Source organism: Haemaphysalis longicornis, unplaced genomic scaffold (genome assembly GCF_048455015.1).
Source record: "Haemaphysalis longicornis isolate Haplotype H1 unplaced genomic scaffold, Haemaphysalis longicornis Haplotype H1 scaffold_7, whole genome shotgun sequence".
Lineage (NCBI taxonomy): Eukaryota > Metazoa > Arthropoda > Arachnida > Ixodida > Ixodidae > Haemaphysalis > Haemaphysalis longicornis.
Genome location: NW_027526422.1, coordinates 104,825,475 through 104,839,978, shown reverse-complemented (window position 1 = coordinate 104,839,978; position 14,504 = coordinate 104,825,475). Strand labels below are relative to the sequence as shown.

The 14,504-nt window shown below is 49.7% G+C and overlaps 1 protein-coding gene across 1 annotated transcript; it reads right to left on the bottom strand.

Annotated features, from left to right (window-relative positions):
• Nucleotides 1–830: 830 nt before the first annotated feature.
• LOC144146765 (alpha-(1,3)-fucosyltransferase C-like) lies at nt 831–2,989 on the bottom strand. Its single transcript, XM_077678694.1, has 2 exons — nt 2,834–2,989; nt 831–2,510 (listed from the first exon to the last, which is right to left on the bottom strand). The coding sequence occupies exons 1-2, from the start codon at nt 2,857–2,859 to the stop codon at nt 1,043–1,045; spliced, it is 1,494 nt and encodes a 497-aa protein (XP_077534820.1). The 5' UTR covers nt 2,860–2,989; the 3' UTR covers nt 831–1,042.
• Between the last annotated feature and the right edge of the window lie 11,515 nt (nt 2,990–14,504).

The following is a 14,504-nucleotide window of genomic DNA, read 5'->3' as shown; positions in this document are numbered from 1 at the left end:
GACAGCTATACTGCAAGTGTGGGGCCCTGCACGCTGAACGAAAAAAAAAATACAACGAACGATAATTGAAACACGAACTGTCATGCTAGACTCCAGTAAATTACACATGTTAATGCAAACAAAGCATTCCAGGAGCTTCGTTTATTGCTGTTACCCATGTGCGCTGTTTCTGTTGTCTGGTGGGATTGTCCATTTGTACCTGTGGAAACTGGCACGTCGTGCTATAATCGCAGTGTTCTACTAGAACCGAAGCAAATACCGTTGAAAATGGAAGCTTTTAGCTGGTTTCCGGCTGCGACTGCCCCAGAGCGCGATCGTGGGGATCGGCACAGCGCGTCAATGCGTTGGTATCTGCGTGCTCTGCCTTCCTTAAGGCCTTAGAAGTACGAGTAAGTGATTCCGGGCAATGCATCCGCAATAAATTAGAGCACTATATATCAAAGTTTAATCGTTTGTTTGATCTGACTGCTTTCATTTCCTAAGAAGCGGTAATTTTGGCTACACGCGATTTAGCGCGTACGTGAAATATGACGACCACGCGAATGCAACATCTCGTGCGCCAATGCTGGTTCGAAAGCGCGAGCTCTGGAAACCAATTCCATGCAAGGGAAGAACAACTTTAACATGTTATCTACGGTGTATGCGTGAACCGGTAGGAATGCTGGAATACTGATCAGCACAAAGCCTACAATAGGAAAGGTATTCGCGTACCATATTTGCGTATACTGGGGCTAGACCCGCCGGGTCTGCCTATGTACGGCAAGACAAAGCCATCCGTTCCGCAACCCTCAGTTCAATATAGCTCTAGGAAACCGAAAGGACGAGCCGAAGTAGTAGTGCAGCCACTCTTTTATTGCGTCCCGGAGCAGGGGTAATAGACAGCACCACAACATAAATACTGGATAAATTCTAATTAAAAGAAGCCTCTTGTCATTTGAGGACAAGCAATTAGAACGCATGCGAAAGCCACACTTTTAAGTAGCTTGTGAAGGTGAGTTTGGGTAGCAACGACGCACCACGTGCGCTTCGCGATTACAAATGCCTAAATGTCCAGTTCGAAAGTAGAGTCGAGACCAAACAGCGGCTCATCCTCGCACCTCGAGCGAAGCGTCCACCACTGCAGAGCGTCCAGATTGGCGCCCTTCCGCATGGGCTGCTCCCACAGGCGCTCGCACAGAGGGCACAGATCGTCCTCGGGGGTCGCCACGGTGCAATGTTGCTTCCACGCGAAGTAACTGTCGTACTTCACAGGGTCATCCAAGAGGGAGCGCAGATAACCGGATAGCTGCCCGTAGCCTTGCAGGTTCGAGGAGGTGACGACGGAGTTGGGAGGCAGGTTCAGCACAGCGTCGTGTGGCGCAAGCACGACAGGGACCACATCGTGTTCAAACGCGTCGTAGATGAGCTCTTCGGCGCTTGAGAAACACTCGGGCGTAAGCGAGACGATGATGAAGTGGTAGTCTTGGGCGATCTGGCGGACGCAGCGGGCTGGCGAGGTGCATTGGGCCGCTCCGCAGGCAGGAAAGAGGCGGAGGTAGACTGGATGGTCGGCGTTTCTTGCAGAAACGTCGCCTTTGGCCTCAGAGGAACGGGAATTTCGTGCTTGATCGAAGCGGTTAAGTTCGCAGTCGGCCAGAATCCAAGCTGCGTCCATTTTCTTTGTACCCATCCTATTCGAGGCGGCGACATCGGTTCCTTGTGCACCATTGACTTGTCCCGCTGTGGCACCCTCGGTTGCCCTTTGCCCTGTCTTCCTACCCGTTCGGTTCCGGCAGGTCCACGTCCTGTAAGGAACTTTGACGTCCGCGTCGTCTCGGTGGCCCGTGGTCCAGTTGAACAGCCTGGCCATGTCCGGGAGCGCCAGCGCAGACTTCGCCCCTTCACTGGTGTCTGCAAGGGGCAAGGGCGTGTGGACCCAGAAGACCCACATCTGAAGGTCGGCACGCCAGTTGGGAATGTCGGCGCGGTTCAAGTGATTGGCGTGGAAGAGGATGGCGTCACTCTTCATCAAAAGGTCCCTGTCGTTCGTGACCTCGCATTCCCTGCGAGGGCCACGCGTAGATTCAGATGAGCACGCTCTCGGAGTCTTCCATAGCCACTGGGTTCTGGCGCTTGTTTGAGACGAAGAAGGGCGGTTCCAAACCAATATCCGAGGAACGCCAACGTCGTCGGTGCGGTCTCGCCAGGGAAGCCACGGCGAAGTTGGCTTGACTGGCCCACTGGGGTTGTCGGAACGTCCTCGGAGGAGCCCGAGGTAATAAAACAGCACAGAGGCGACAATTATGAAAAATATCACTCCCCCAACAATAAAGGCGACCTTCCTTGTGCACGAGTCTAAGAGGCTCTCCGGGGGAAACGGCCGGAAGTCGTCGGAAGCATCGCTGCCCACTGGCGAAACATGTGCAGGAGGATGGCGGGCGGCAGGAGCCGGAACGTGATGCGGATTCAGTGGAACCCTTTCGCGTCTGACGCGGTCACCTGGTCGTTCGAGCGGTTCTTCTAGCGACGACCTGCGAGTTGTACAAGAAGTGAACAAACAATAAGGCATGCATCATAAAACTAATAGCCGCTGGATCTCGGCTACTAACAACCGGCGACTAACGACTTCAGCGTGGAAAATAGCTGAAGATCAGCTCCTAACCTACCTTTTAATGATTGTTGCAGAATAACATGCTACTTTGGAAATATGCGGTCAGAAATAACACGCTCAGATTAGGACCGATATCCTACAGATGGAGCCCTTGTTGATACGTCAACGCTACACTCCGAGATTCAGAAGCCCTAACTTCGGAAACGCTGGACGAGAACAAATTCCCACACGCTTGCAGCTTACCGGCTTCGGGTTCTGCTTTCCGACATTCTTGCTGCACAACTGCCAGCTTATGCGGCGACACACCACTTATATTATGCTCCCAAGGGTTCCACTTTGCCTAGGCACTGCGCATGCGCAAAAAAGCGTAGTTAAGCGCAGCTGATTATCTAAGCGCGCGATTTGGGAGCACACGCTTCCTGCTTGCATTGTTGATCAGTTAGTGTTGCTGGAACACTTACTCGCATATTTGGCTTGACACCATGTCGCCAATGGACCGAGATCAGCGGACGTTAGCAGCCTATAAATTATGCTAGCTTATCAATCATGTTAGCGGCTAATCAAACGAAGGAAGGTGTGAGGAAGTTGGGAGGATAAAGTTTGCGGCAACTGAAATTCGTATGGAATACGCACGTGCCAGTCTCAATGCTACAATGGTTACAGGGCAATCATCGGACTTATCTGAGTGGTGCCTTTTAATTTTGCTCCTAAACGCACTGTTAAAGCCGTACGGCAGATTTGTCTAAGCGTCGATCCGGTTGGTGGCTCACGTTCTGAATCAAACACGCACAGGCTCCGGCGTGAATGTCGTGACTAAGGGGCACATGGCGTCGACTAGCAACTAAAGTATTTGTATTTCTTGTGTAAAATTCCATGCGCTGAAAATACGAAGAAAGGGAAGGGCGAAACACGTGCACTTCTGATAGAGGCGCGCTCATTGTACACGCAAACAAAAAAAGTTTTCGCAACCCTGGTAATGCTTTTCAAGGGCACATTTTTCATCGACCTGCACTCAAGAAGTTCTCACGCTTGTTTTAGTTGCCTTTTCCGTCTATGACCCTGTTCTACTTGCTGTCTTACGCGTCAGTCAGGAAAGAGAACAAAGATGGATTGAATAAAAGACTTTGCAGCGTCGACTATGAAATTAGGTTGAGGCAAAAACCTTGTATATGTATACGTCTCATCAAACGCGAGAAGTGGCAACCGTCGTTGTTGTGTGCGTCAATACGAATGGTGGCAAAATGACCAGAGAAAAGTGTTGGTTGCTTTATTTCACTATTTACACGGAATCGGCCTCGCAGAGACAATTTAGAACTTTACGTGTGAGATCGTGTGGACTTTTAAGTCACCACGCAAAGCTTCGTGTTCACTTTTTCTTTTAATCTCTTCTTTTCCCCTCTTTCTTCTGCCCTACTTCTTTTAGGGTCTTTACTCCCTTCTCCCCATCCCCGCAGAGTAGCATGCAGGCGGGAACATGCCGGCAAACCTCTCTGCTTTCATCTAATAAAGAGCTCTCTCTCTCTGACCGCCGCTGTAAACAATAAATAAAAAGGGCCCATCTCCCCGCGAGGGGGACTCGAGTAAATGCGTCGAATAGGGGGTGGGTGTATTGCGTTAAAGGGACAGACAACCGATTTTTGTCGAGTATATATTCTCTATCCTAAATGAAAGGGCATCACTTAAAGCACCTTGACGAGAAACGGTTTTGCTGATAACGCCCTAGAACTTTTTAAACCGAATTTTTTTATCTACGAGCCGTATGTGTCCCTCCCAAAACTAATGCTGGCAACCATGACATAGAGTAGCTCGGCAACATACTTTTATTTGTATGCTAAATAAAAAACGATATTTAAAAACTTGTTCCCAGCTAAAAAAGTTTGAATGGCAGGCTTTCCTGCTCCTTTATGTGTTTTTTTAATGCAACGGTCTATTTTGCACGAACGCGCCATCTGTTGGGATAGACGATAGGTAGAATCTGGCCGCACGTTGTGGAGGCGGGAAGTTCGATTCTCCCCGGGCACGACGTTTCTTTTTTTTTTTTTATGCTGCCGTTGGCGTATTTGGAAACTGAAATCAAATATTTTGGCAGAACAAACGCCCCTGACTCAGGCAGAATCGTCAAAGCTCCTTCGCTGGGTCTGTTTACTGAACGCTGCCGTTGATTCTGGGCATGGAGGCTCAGTTAGCCACACTGAGAGGCATGCTGAGAGGCACCCAGCGACGGCGGGCGGCGTGTCTTTAAAAATTTCAGAATAATGTTTAGAAATACATATGCAATTTAACCTTGTACAAATACTTGTTTTAAAAGGTTTTCAATGCGCACATAAACGTTTCAGCAGTTACAGTAGCTGCTAGGTTTGCAGGTCACGTGACAGGGACACATATTGTAGTGTCAAGTTTCGACACTACGAACCGCCACCCTTCCGATTTCAGGAAGTTTGCTGCCAAATTAAAATTATTTCAGCCAGTTTGTTTAGAAATTGCTTGTGGTTATCGGGCTATATAAAACGCTGGCTTTCATATGAGCTAGAGAACATATACGCGACAAAAATCGGTTGTCCGTCCCTTTAACGTTTAGTGTTTGGGGAGTTGGTGGTAGTGAATGCGTTGTATCAGCAGCTTCTTGACGCAGTTTGAATGAGTCAAGGATATAAGGCGCGTTCGTAGCCTTTCATTGTGTGTCGGTTTTGTGGCGCAGTGGGAAGAGCACCATGTACCTCGCGTTCCGCCCACAGGTAGTGAATGAGTTGTATCAGCAGCTTCTTGACGTAGTTTGAATGAGTGAAGGATATAAGGCGCGTTCGTAGCCTTCCATTCTGTGTCGGCTTTGTGGCGCAGTGGGTAGAGCACCATGTACCTTGCGTTCCGCCCGCAGGGTCCGAAACCAGGCGCCGGTAAGTATTATTTTTTTATATAGTGTAGGGGGAGGGGTGCGGACCTGTTGTTGAGAGCGAGGAGGGTAGCGTGATGCGTGAGAGGAGGAGTGGGGGAGAGGGCGCACCTGGAACGGCTGTTGCGGACGCCGAGGCACGCCGGCAACGTCGGGTGACATCGTGAGTTAAAGAAATGCTCTGCATTTGATAAAGGAACATCTTGGTTCGTGTGGCATATAAACTCGGGTCTCCAGAGGTGGAGCCGGGATCGCTACCGCAGCGCTAACTCGGTAACCCTGCAAGAGGGGAACAAGCATTAGCCTGCTGCCTGCCACGTGCAAGGTGAACGTGACGGTATGTGAGTAGGCCAGGAGCACGCCAGCTTCGGAGAGCGCTGATGCAGGGGTAGCTGTCGCGTGAGATGTGTCCACCAAGCTTGCTCAAGTAACTTGAAAAGCTTGAAAATTATGTTCGCCTAATGTGCTTATATGCTTCTTCGACGAACTGCTTTGGCTTTAGAGCGTTCCGGCGATCAGTTTCTTAGTTACATTACCACCTTTGAATGCTTATTAACACGAAAGAAGCCCCCAAAATTATTTACGTGGCAGCTGACCGCTTGCATTTCGTGTTACGAGAAGTTCGAGTTACCTGCGCGACGGCCGCGCTGCGCTCCGCTTTTCAACCTGTGCCACGACACATTTTTTGTACCTTCAAGAGAGTGACTTGCTGGGCTAGTTGGTTCATATTGTTCAGTTGTTTGTCCAGCGGTGTTGTGTGTGTGCCTCCTCTTCTCGTCCTGCTCGCTGGTTTCCTCTTTTCTGTACCTTGCTTGCACTGTCAATATTCGTCTCGCTTTTACGTGTTGTTTTTTGGTATCCATAATGGTATTTCTTCCATTTACTAGGTGGGACGTTTGGCGAAATTACGCAGAAAATTCGCTAGCTATAAAAGGTCTATTGGGCTAGCTAGTTTACGAGAATAAGCATATGGAGCGGTTGTTAATAGTGGTGAAACGAGCTGGTCATTTCACTTCATAATCATTTTATTACTCACAAACGCGTGTTTTTATGAAACATCGTTTCTGAAGAATTGCATTGTGTACAGCAAATGAACGTGGTGACATATGCAGCAATTTTCGGTATACGATGAATTGTACGAAGATGTCTCTTATGTTTGTGTAACCGACACAGAATGCGGACATTTGTACTTACTATACGAGATACACAGCTCTGTGCTATTGTGGCATGTATTGAACTTCCCTTGCGATACGTAGCTAATAAAATCAGTGAATGAACCACATTTCCCGCCTACTATACTTTTTCTGCCCAAAACAAAATTGTCACGCTTCAGGGCGTGCTGGCTTGCGCGTATTCAACTAAGAAAGATATCCAAACAAATGTTTCGTGCACGTGCTGAAAGTCCAAGAAATTAGCAACTGAAAGTTGTCGTAAACAAGATGTGCAGCAGCAACACAATATGAAAAGCAAAATGCAAGCGGTGTTTGTTCACGCTTGCGGGACACAGACAGTCACGCTCGTTCAGCCCATAGCAGACGATAAGAGGAACGGCGTTTCCTACTCGCGCATCAACGAAAGCGTTGCCATAGAAGCATCAGTGATTCTTTTGTTGTTTTTAGATGCTACTGCCTCTCATTCACTCGCCTTGTCCCTGCATCCGGCGTCGTCGGCGTCCGCCCCTCCCCCATTCTCCTCGCCGCGCGAGCTGCGCTCTCCGCCGCTCACCCCCTCTCCTCTCTGATAGCGAACACTCTCTCGCGAGGGGCATTGGATTGGATTCGATTGGATTGGCTTGGATTGGCTTGACTTGGCTTGGATTTAATTGAATTTGGTTTGGACTGGATTAAAGTGGATTGTGTTGGATTGTGTTCCGTCATAGCCGCGGCAGACGCACTGGCGCCGGCGCTTCCCCACACCGTTATGCGCGCTATAAAACGCGGTGCCTGCGCCGCTCCGCACCATCGTTCCAGCGCCGTTCCTCCGCTGTCCAACGCTGCAACGTGAACCCCCAATGCGTCGCATCTACACAGGGGTTCCCGGGAGGGGAGGTGGGAGTTTTTTTGGTTTGACAGTTTGGCCTACCAAGCACCAGGGGACAAATTGGCGCTAGTGGCGCAATTATCGGTTACCTGGGGGGTATACAAGCTGACCTAGCCGTGATATTACTTCTTCAGAGGGCTTTCAGGGGATAGTTTCGACGGCGTCTGTCACTCCTAAGCACGCGCACATAACCTGTTGCCGGTTTATGCGTGCGCAGGTTTGTAGTGGAGAATAGTGGGAAAGTGGAGGGGCGGCGTGCAAGCGCAGCTATAGGTTTCATGCCTGTAGTGATGGATGGCATGTCCGTTGTGCTTGCTAGTACGATATCTAATGGCGGACGTTACACGGCCCAATGGGACCTGTCCGGAGTCCTTAGAGGTAGAGCGGATTGGGTTTGTGTGTTAGGCTATGTTTAGATTACCGACGCAAAACCCATATCGTGATCTATGGACGTAAAAAAATGCCATGTCATGCAGTTCGGCTGGCTGAGATGTGAAATGACGTCATTCTTTGAAGTTATTACGAGAGTTGCGGCAAGAGTCTGAACCCGGCCTTACATAAACAGTGAGATGCTCACGACGCGGAAGGGACACAGACAGTTCCATGTTTATCTGCATGAACAAAGCCAGGATCTGTCAGAAGTTTATTCAGCTAATTGGCAAGGAAGAAGAAAGAAAGAAGAAGAAAGGTTATTAAAATGCAGTAGGCAAGTGATACAACAGTACAAAAGTTTACAGACAAGGGTCCCAAAGTCAAAAACTGTACCGGTACCCTCGGTGAGTTAACAACAGGGGTAATCACGGAATAAACTTCAGGCAACAAACAATAAACAGCGACAAGCAATAATTATCCAAAACAACACTAAATAGTAGAAAAAAATTCAATTGGAAATGTATGGAAATTACAACATAAAAAGAACTACAACATTTTGAGGAAACCATAGAAGCAGAAAAAGTATGCGCCATCGCAAATTACGATACACGTGTTTTGTTTCGTGCACTCCGTGCACTGCGTCCAGTTTTGCAGGTCATCCTTTTTCACAGAGTGGAAAGGCACTAAGTTTTACGCACATCCATGCTTCTCTTTATGTTTCGCAATCATCTGATAACCGCATACCGCCGTTAGCTGCCGACTGCGCAACTTGCCAAAGGGGCATCGGTGGAAGCGAGGGGGAAAATAGTAGTGAAAGAGGAGTCAGCGGTGGCGAGGAGGAGCCCCGGAGTGACGTCGAGTAAATCGATGACACCGGAATGAAAACTGGGAGGGTGGTTAGAAATATACTGTTTGGCAGTAAAAAGTCCCTATAATGAAAAACTGGCCTCTGGCGCGCGTCAGCCGGCGAATGTTCACGATGGGAAGTCGCAGGGTTTCGCGCCGATCTGCGACGGCATTTATTTTCGGCAGGTGAGCCGGCTTCTTCGGGTAGACGGAGCCCAACGTCTTGGCGAGGAACGGGACTTCGCCTTCAAGAAGAAAAACCCTGCACGCGCGGCGCACTGGCATGTTTTCAAGACCGCCGTCTGCAAATACTTTCTGCACAGCCAACAATTCCGCTTCCTTGTTTTACGTGCATTTCACACCCGCGATAGTAGCAAATCACTCGCGTGCATTAAGCAATCACTGGCGTTTCCGTTTTAGGTGCGGAGTACCTTAGTACCGCACAATGTCCGTCCACGTCCGTGCGCATAGCATTTACAATCGCAAGAAATTACACAGGCACCGGCAGGATTCGAGCATGTGTCTGGTGGACCAGACAGAGTTAGCGTCAGTCACCTTACCCATTGGGCTACGACCGTGAGTTAGTGCCCGAGAATCAAACGGCTTACTCCCTCGTTTCAACGGTGCGGAGTACCTTAGGACCTCCCAATGTCCGTCCGCGCCCATCCGTGCGCACACCACCATCAAACGAAAATCAGGCGAAATTCGATTTAATCCGTGAGTTGTAGTTTCATTTAGGCAACAATCAAGGTGCAACTCACGGCTCAAATCGAATGACGGTCGGAGCGCAAATCTGATGTCACTCGGGGCGCAACTTGGATGTCATTTCGAGTCCCCATACTCCGCACCCTCGCCATCATCCACGGAGTGGAGATGCTGCCGTTTATTATAGCGTATATAGCGTTGGTTGCCGAGCACACCCAAAGCTCCAACCATGCAACGCCCTTCATTCGCACAAAAATGCTTAACTGTAGGAGTTAACGCATATAATTGATAGAATATCGTAAATAGAGATAATTGGTAGAACCTCATTTAATACCAAAATACAAAAATAAAATACAATAAATGATAAAAGCAGTCTTACGAAGTAAAAAATCCGCAAACACCGCCCTCACCGAATAAAAAATAAACAAACGAACAATCCCGCAACACGGTTTGTAGGCGGGCTAGTTTGTACATATTTCTGGAATTAACAGCGCGAAAGAACGGGACAACAGAGCAGTCCACGCGCGGAGGAGACTCCGATATGTGGTGTACTGTTAAGTGCGATTGCACTTTATAAGCGACCCCAAACCATCCACCGCCGGCGGCGGCGGCGTCGGCGTCCGCAGTGCTCCTCTATAAAGAAACAGCATCCGGCGCCAGGTTTCGATCCGCGGACTTTGCGGCCGCAGCGCGACGCTCTACCGACCAAGCCACGGACGCGACGTGATATCAGCGTTAGTGACGCGCCTTATATCTTTAACGCATTCAAACTACGTCGTCAGCGGCGTGCGTTGGCGACTCAGCGGCGTTATAGCGGCTTGATAACTGCGTGGTGTACACGTGATACTACAAACCCGATGGAAGAGATGGAAGAGAAGGCGGCGAGGCGGTGGGCTGCGGGGGCCGAGAGCAAGCGCCGCAAGCGGGCCGACAACCGTGCATTCGCACTTTCACATTCTCCCCCTCGGGGAAATGCGGGGGAATTTTTGTGCTGGTCTGCTTTAGCTGTGCAGATTACTGTGTTTAGATTGTGTGGCATTTTGTTTTTGTTCTTGTTTGTAAAAAATGTTTTGTTAACTCTAGCGTCACGCGTCACGCGTCCCCCTCCTTTTTCCTATTTATTGCTGTCCAGCTATAATAAAACTTCAGTTGTTAGTCAGCGCTGTGTTAGTCTACTCCTCTATTGTCCCGTTCTTTCGCGCTGTTAATTTGAGGAACAATCCCGGTGTTTACACAAGTGTTTATGCAACAGAATTATGAGCGGAGAAGAAATATGGCCCCACGAATTAAATGTAGAGAAATGTTGGTGCGGGTAAACATTTATTCTACGTGTGGCTTCTGATAACAGCAGCAGCCGCAGTGTATCTGAGGCATGGCACTACGACGTCCAGGGCGCGAGGAGGAGGAGGATAAACTTTATTCACAGCAACGTAATGTGGTGTGGGGTCCTCAGTCCAGGACTCCATTGGAGACCCCTGCCGCCACGGTTTTTTCCACCAGCCTAAGCTGGGAATCGAGACCGGAGCTCGACAGCTCCTTCTCCCACTGCTCACGGGAAGGGTGCGCTATTCTTTGAATTTTGAGGTTTGCGGAACACTCCCATACCATATGGTACAAGGTGCCCTGGGCAGCGCAAAATTTGCAGAGCGGGAAGTACTACGCGGGATGGAGCAAGTGAACTTTTGACGGATGAGGAAACGTATTTGTTTGGAGGAGCCGGAGGCAGTGCTCCTGCTCTTTGGTTAGGGATTCATGACCGGGGGGATAGATCATTCTTTGGCACTTATAGTACCCCGTTATGTCTTGATACGTAACCAAAGGACACGCAGTCTCTAACCTACACCCTCGTGTCGCCTGGCGGGATAGATCTCGGGCGATGTCATGGGCGGTCGTGTTGCCCTTGAGGGCTGAGTGGGCTGGCGTCCAAATAATGTTCACTTTTCTTTCGGGTGGCTTTTGCAGCAGGATGTCCAGAGCCGTCTTGGAAAATCTACCACGAACGAAGTTTCGGCAAGCCTGTTGCGAGTCCGTAATAACAGTATCCGCATTTGTCTGGCAGATGGCCAGAGCGATGGTCGGTTCCTCTGCCTGGGTAGTGGTTGTGAAGGGCAAGGTGATGCTGGTGAGGTGGTTCACCGTTGAAGTAACCACGGCGGTCATGGCTCCCCTTCTGGCGTAGTTGGCGGCGTCGGTGTAAACCGTGCGGTCTCGGTCAGTGTGTCGTTTGTTAAGAGTGCGCGCTCTTGATTCTCTTCTCCCTGCGTGGTGAGTAGGGTCCATTTTACGGGGTATAGGTGCAACGTGAATATTTATTATTATTTTTGGCGGTACGTCGCGTAACTGCTGCAATTTTTCTTCGGGGGATGCCATTCCCAGTCTGGTAAGGAGACTCCTCCCGCAGGGTGTCGTACTTAGTCGCAGACGCTGGCTGGCGAGGTGGGCCTCGACTAGTTCGGTGGACATGTTATGTAGGCCCGATTTCAGAAGCCTGTCGGTCGAGGTACTAACAGGGAGCCTCAGAGCATGCTTATAGGCTTTCCGGATCATGGTGTCAATCTTGGCCAAGTCGCCCTTGCTTAGTATAGCATGGGGAATGGCGTACGTAATGCGTGAGTTGACGAAGGCCTCTACCAGACGAAAGATGTCCGCCTCCTTCATGCCCCTCGCTTTGGTGGTTATTCTTCGGAGCATGTGGGTAATTTGTCCCGTTGTGTGACTGAGCCGGTTAAGAAGAATGGTGTTTGAACAGTCCCCTTGAAAAGTCATGCCGAGGAGTTTGATGTGATGTGACGGTAGGATGGTATGGCCGTCCAAGGTGATCTGGATGCCCGGATCTTGGACTTTTTTTCTTCGTCTCTTTCCGACCATAAGAAATTCGGACTTGAGTGGTGAGCACGAAAGCCCGCACATCCTTGCGTAGTCACTCACAGCCTCAGCGGCCAGCGGGAGACGGTCCTGCATCTCGCCTACCGAACCCTTGCCTGTCCACACTGTAATATCATCGGCATATAAGCCGTGGTGCAGATCCGGGATGGCCCCTGCACGATGGTAGATAGGCCTATAAGGGCTATATTGGCAGAGGCACACCACAAGGAGCGGTTTTATCTCCTGGGCGGGTGCATACTCCACCGTGCAACGTTTGAAAGGCGCGCTGGATAATCTAGTCGCATGGCCATGGGCTTTATACCAATAAAAAATAAATCAATGCCCTTTCTGGTAATTACACCAGCATTATTTCGATACAGGTGCAGGCAGTAGATTTTCAGGCAAGGGCTGTCCGGCCACGTCGTGGAGTTATGATATATAAAATTGAACCCCGTTCCGCTTCGTGCGCTATATGCTGAAGCAGGGGTGCTGTGGTTTTATCGTGGTTCTATTGGTTCTATATTACGAAGGAAGCAGACGTGGCTATTGACGCCTGCTTCCAACTATCCATATTACTATATAGCAGTTCTATGTTCCCATTAAAAAGATCGTTCACGTCTCGCGATCCCCGCCCCGGTTTCTTCAACAATTATTGAGTTGTCTGAAAAGCTGTATCCGCGAAGTAGTATTTGCATGTTCTCGTATAGCCCCCTGTTGTTATATTGAACCCGCTAGTACTACATTATTCCTCTGCGACACGGCGTGTACAATTGTACACGCGACTTTTAAGAGAATTTTTGTGAGTTACAATCGCCGTCATCCCTACTTGAACGGCTCAGCCAGCATTCGCATTTCCGGCTCTACCACTGGAAATGTGAATGCTTGATGAGCGGTCCAAGTGGGGTTCAAGAACACCTACTGAGCGGTTCACAACCACCTCCACAAAGTACATCCGCAAAGTACGTGATGTAGCATAAAGGCTGAATAAATAGGGAATGCTGTCGTCGACGTACTAGGTTTTTGAGCCCAGCACAAAACGGCAGCCGTTTGCAAAAGAACGTACCTTCAAAAAACGGCTCCGGCATAGCACGGCTAGGCCTGGTTACGCAAGCGAAAGCATGGGAAGCACAGTTTGCCAACCGAACGACGTCGCTAGTTCAAAGTTCCATACTGCGAGCACTCCCTACCGTCGTTTCTTCACATTCCGAAGCCGCTGTCAAAGTCGAAGGTGAGGTGTCCATTGCCGCCTCTAAAGCTCGTCCCTGTCGTTTTTCTGCATTGTTCTGCCGGCCCTCAGCTCGGCGAAGTTCCCGTTGTGCACTCGTATCAGCCTGCAGCTTTGCGCGCTCTTACTCCCGTTTTCGCTGTAACTCACTAGAAGCTGAGCGATATCTGCAGGATAGTTTGACGCAGCAGACGGCTGTCGGTGAGCGGGGAACGACTGCATTTGTCATAGACAGTTCCAGGTAGCAAGATCAGCCATCGGCGAGCGCGTCATCACGCCTCAAACATATTTCTTCATCTGGGGCATCTCTCTCCTCCTAGTTCTCCAAATTGCCGAGAGGCGCCCCTAGTCGCCCGCGCCGCGGCTGCGGCGTGTCGCGTGGTGTCACTTCAAGGTCAAACTCTCAAGCACGGCGAAACTCGCTGGACTAGGTAAACATAGCTTTCGCAATAAAATAATCCCACCAGTTCCTCCGTTAAGCCCCAAACAAGATCTATAGCATGTACAATGTCAGTAATCTATGAGATTCCGCTGTCGGGCGGTGGGACGTGCGTGTGCCAGACGGGTAGGTACCTGGACACAAGGCTCCAGGAACATAATGATGACGTACACGGCAGCGTGAAAGATCATTCAGGCATACTCTACCAAGATTCCAAGTATACTGCGAACATCGTCAAATGCAAATCCTTCGGCGACATGGCTATCAAATGAAAAGAAAAGTATTGGTGTCTGCAGAAGTAGCAAAGCCTGAGTCGCATCTCTCCTATACCCTCGTCGACCAAGAAACTAGGTCATAACACTGCCCAAAGAATGCAGGCGTAACATAGAGCTGTTAAAGAAGGCAAACCACGTGTAATGCGCCACGAAGGAGGGTTTTTAGGTGCAAAGCATCTCTTGCTCGGGGCTATGTCCGGCGTCCGTCCGTTGTCCGCACTTCTCCCCCTACACTATATAAAAAAAAGAAATAGTTA

Excerpts from the sequence above, each read along its gene's own strand:
- LOC144146765 (XM_077678694.1), bottom strand. The coding sequence starts at position 2,859 with ATGTCGGAAAGCAGAACCCGAAGCCG. Across the intron at positions 2,511-2,833 it reads GAAAGCAGAACCCGAAGCCG|GTCGTCGCTAGAAGAACCGC; the intron begins GTAAGCTGCAAG and ends TACAACTCGCAG.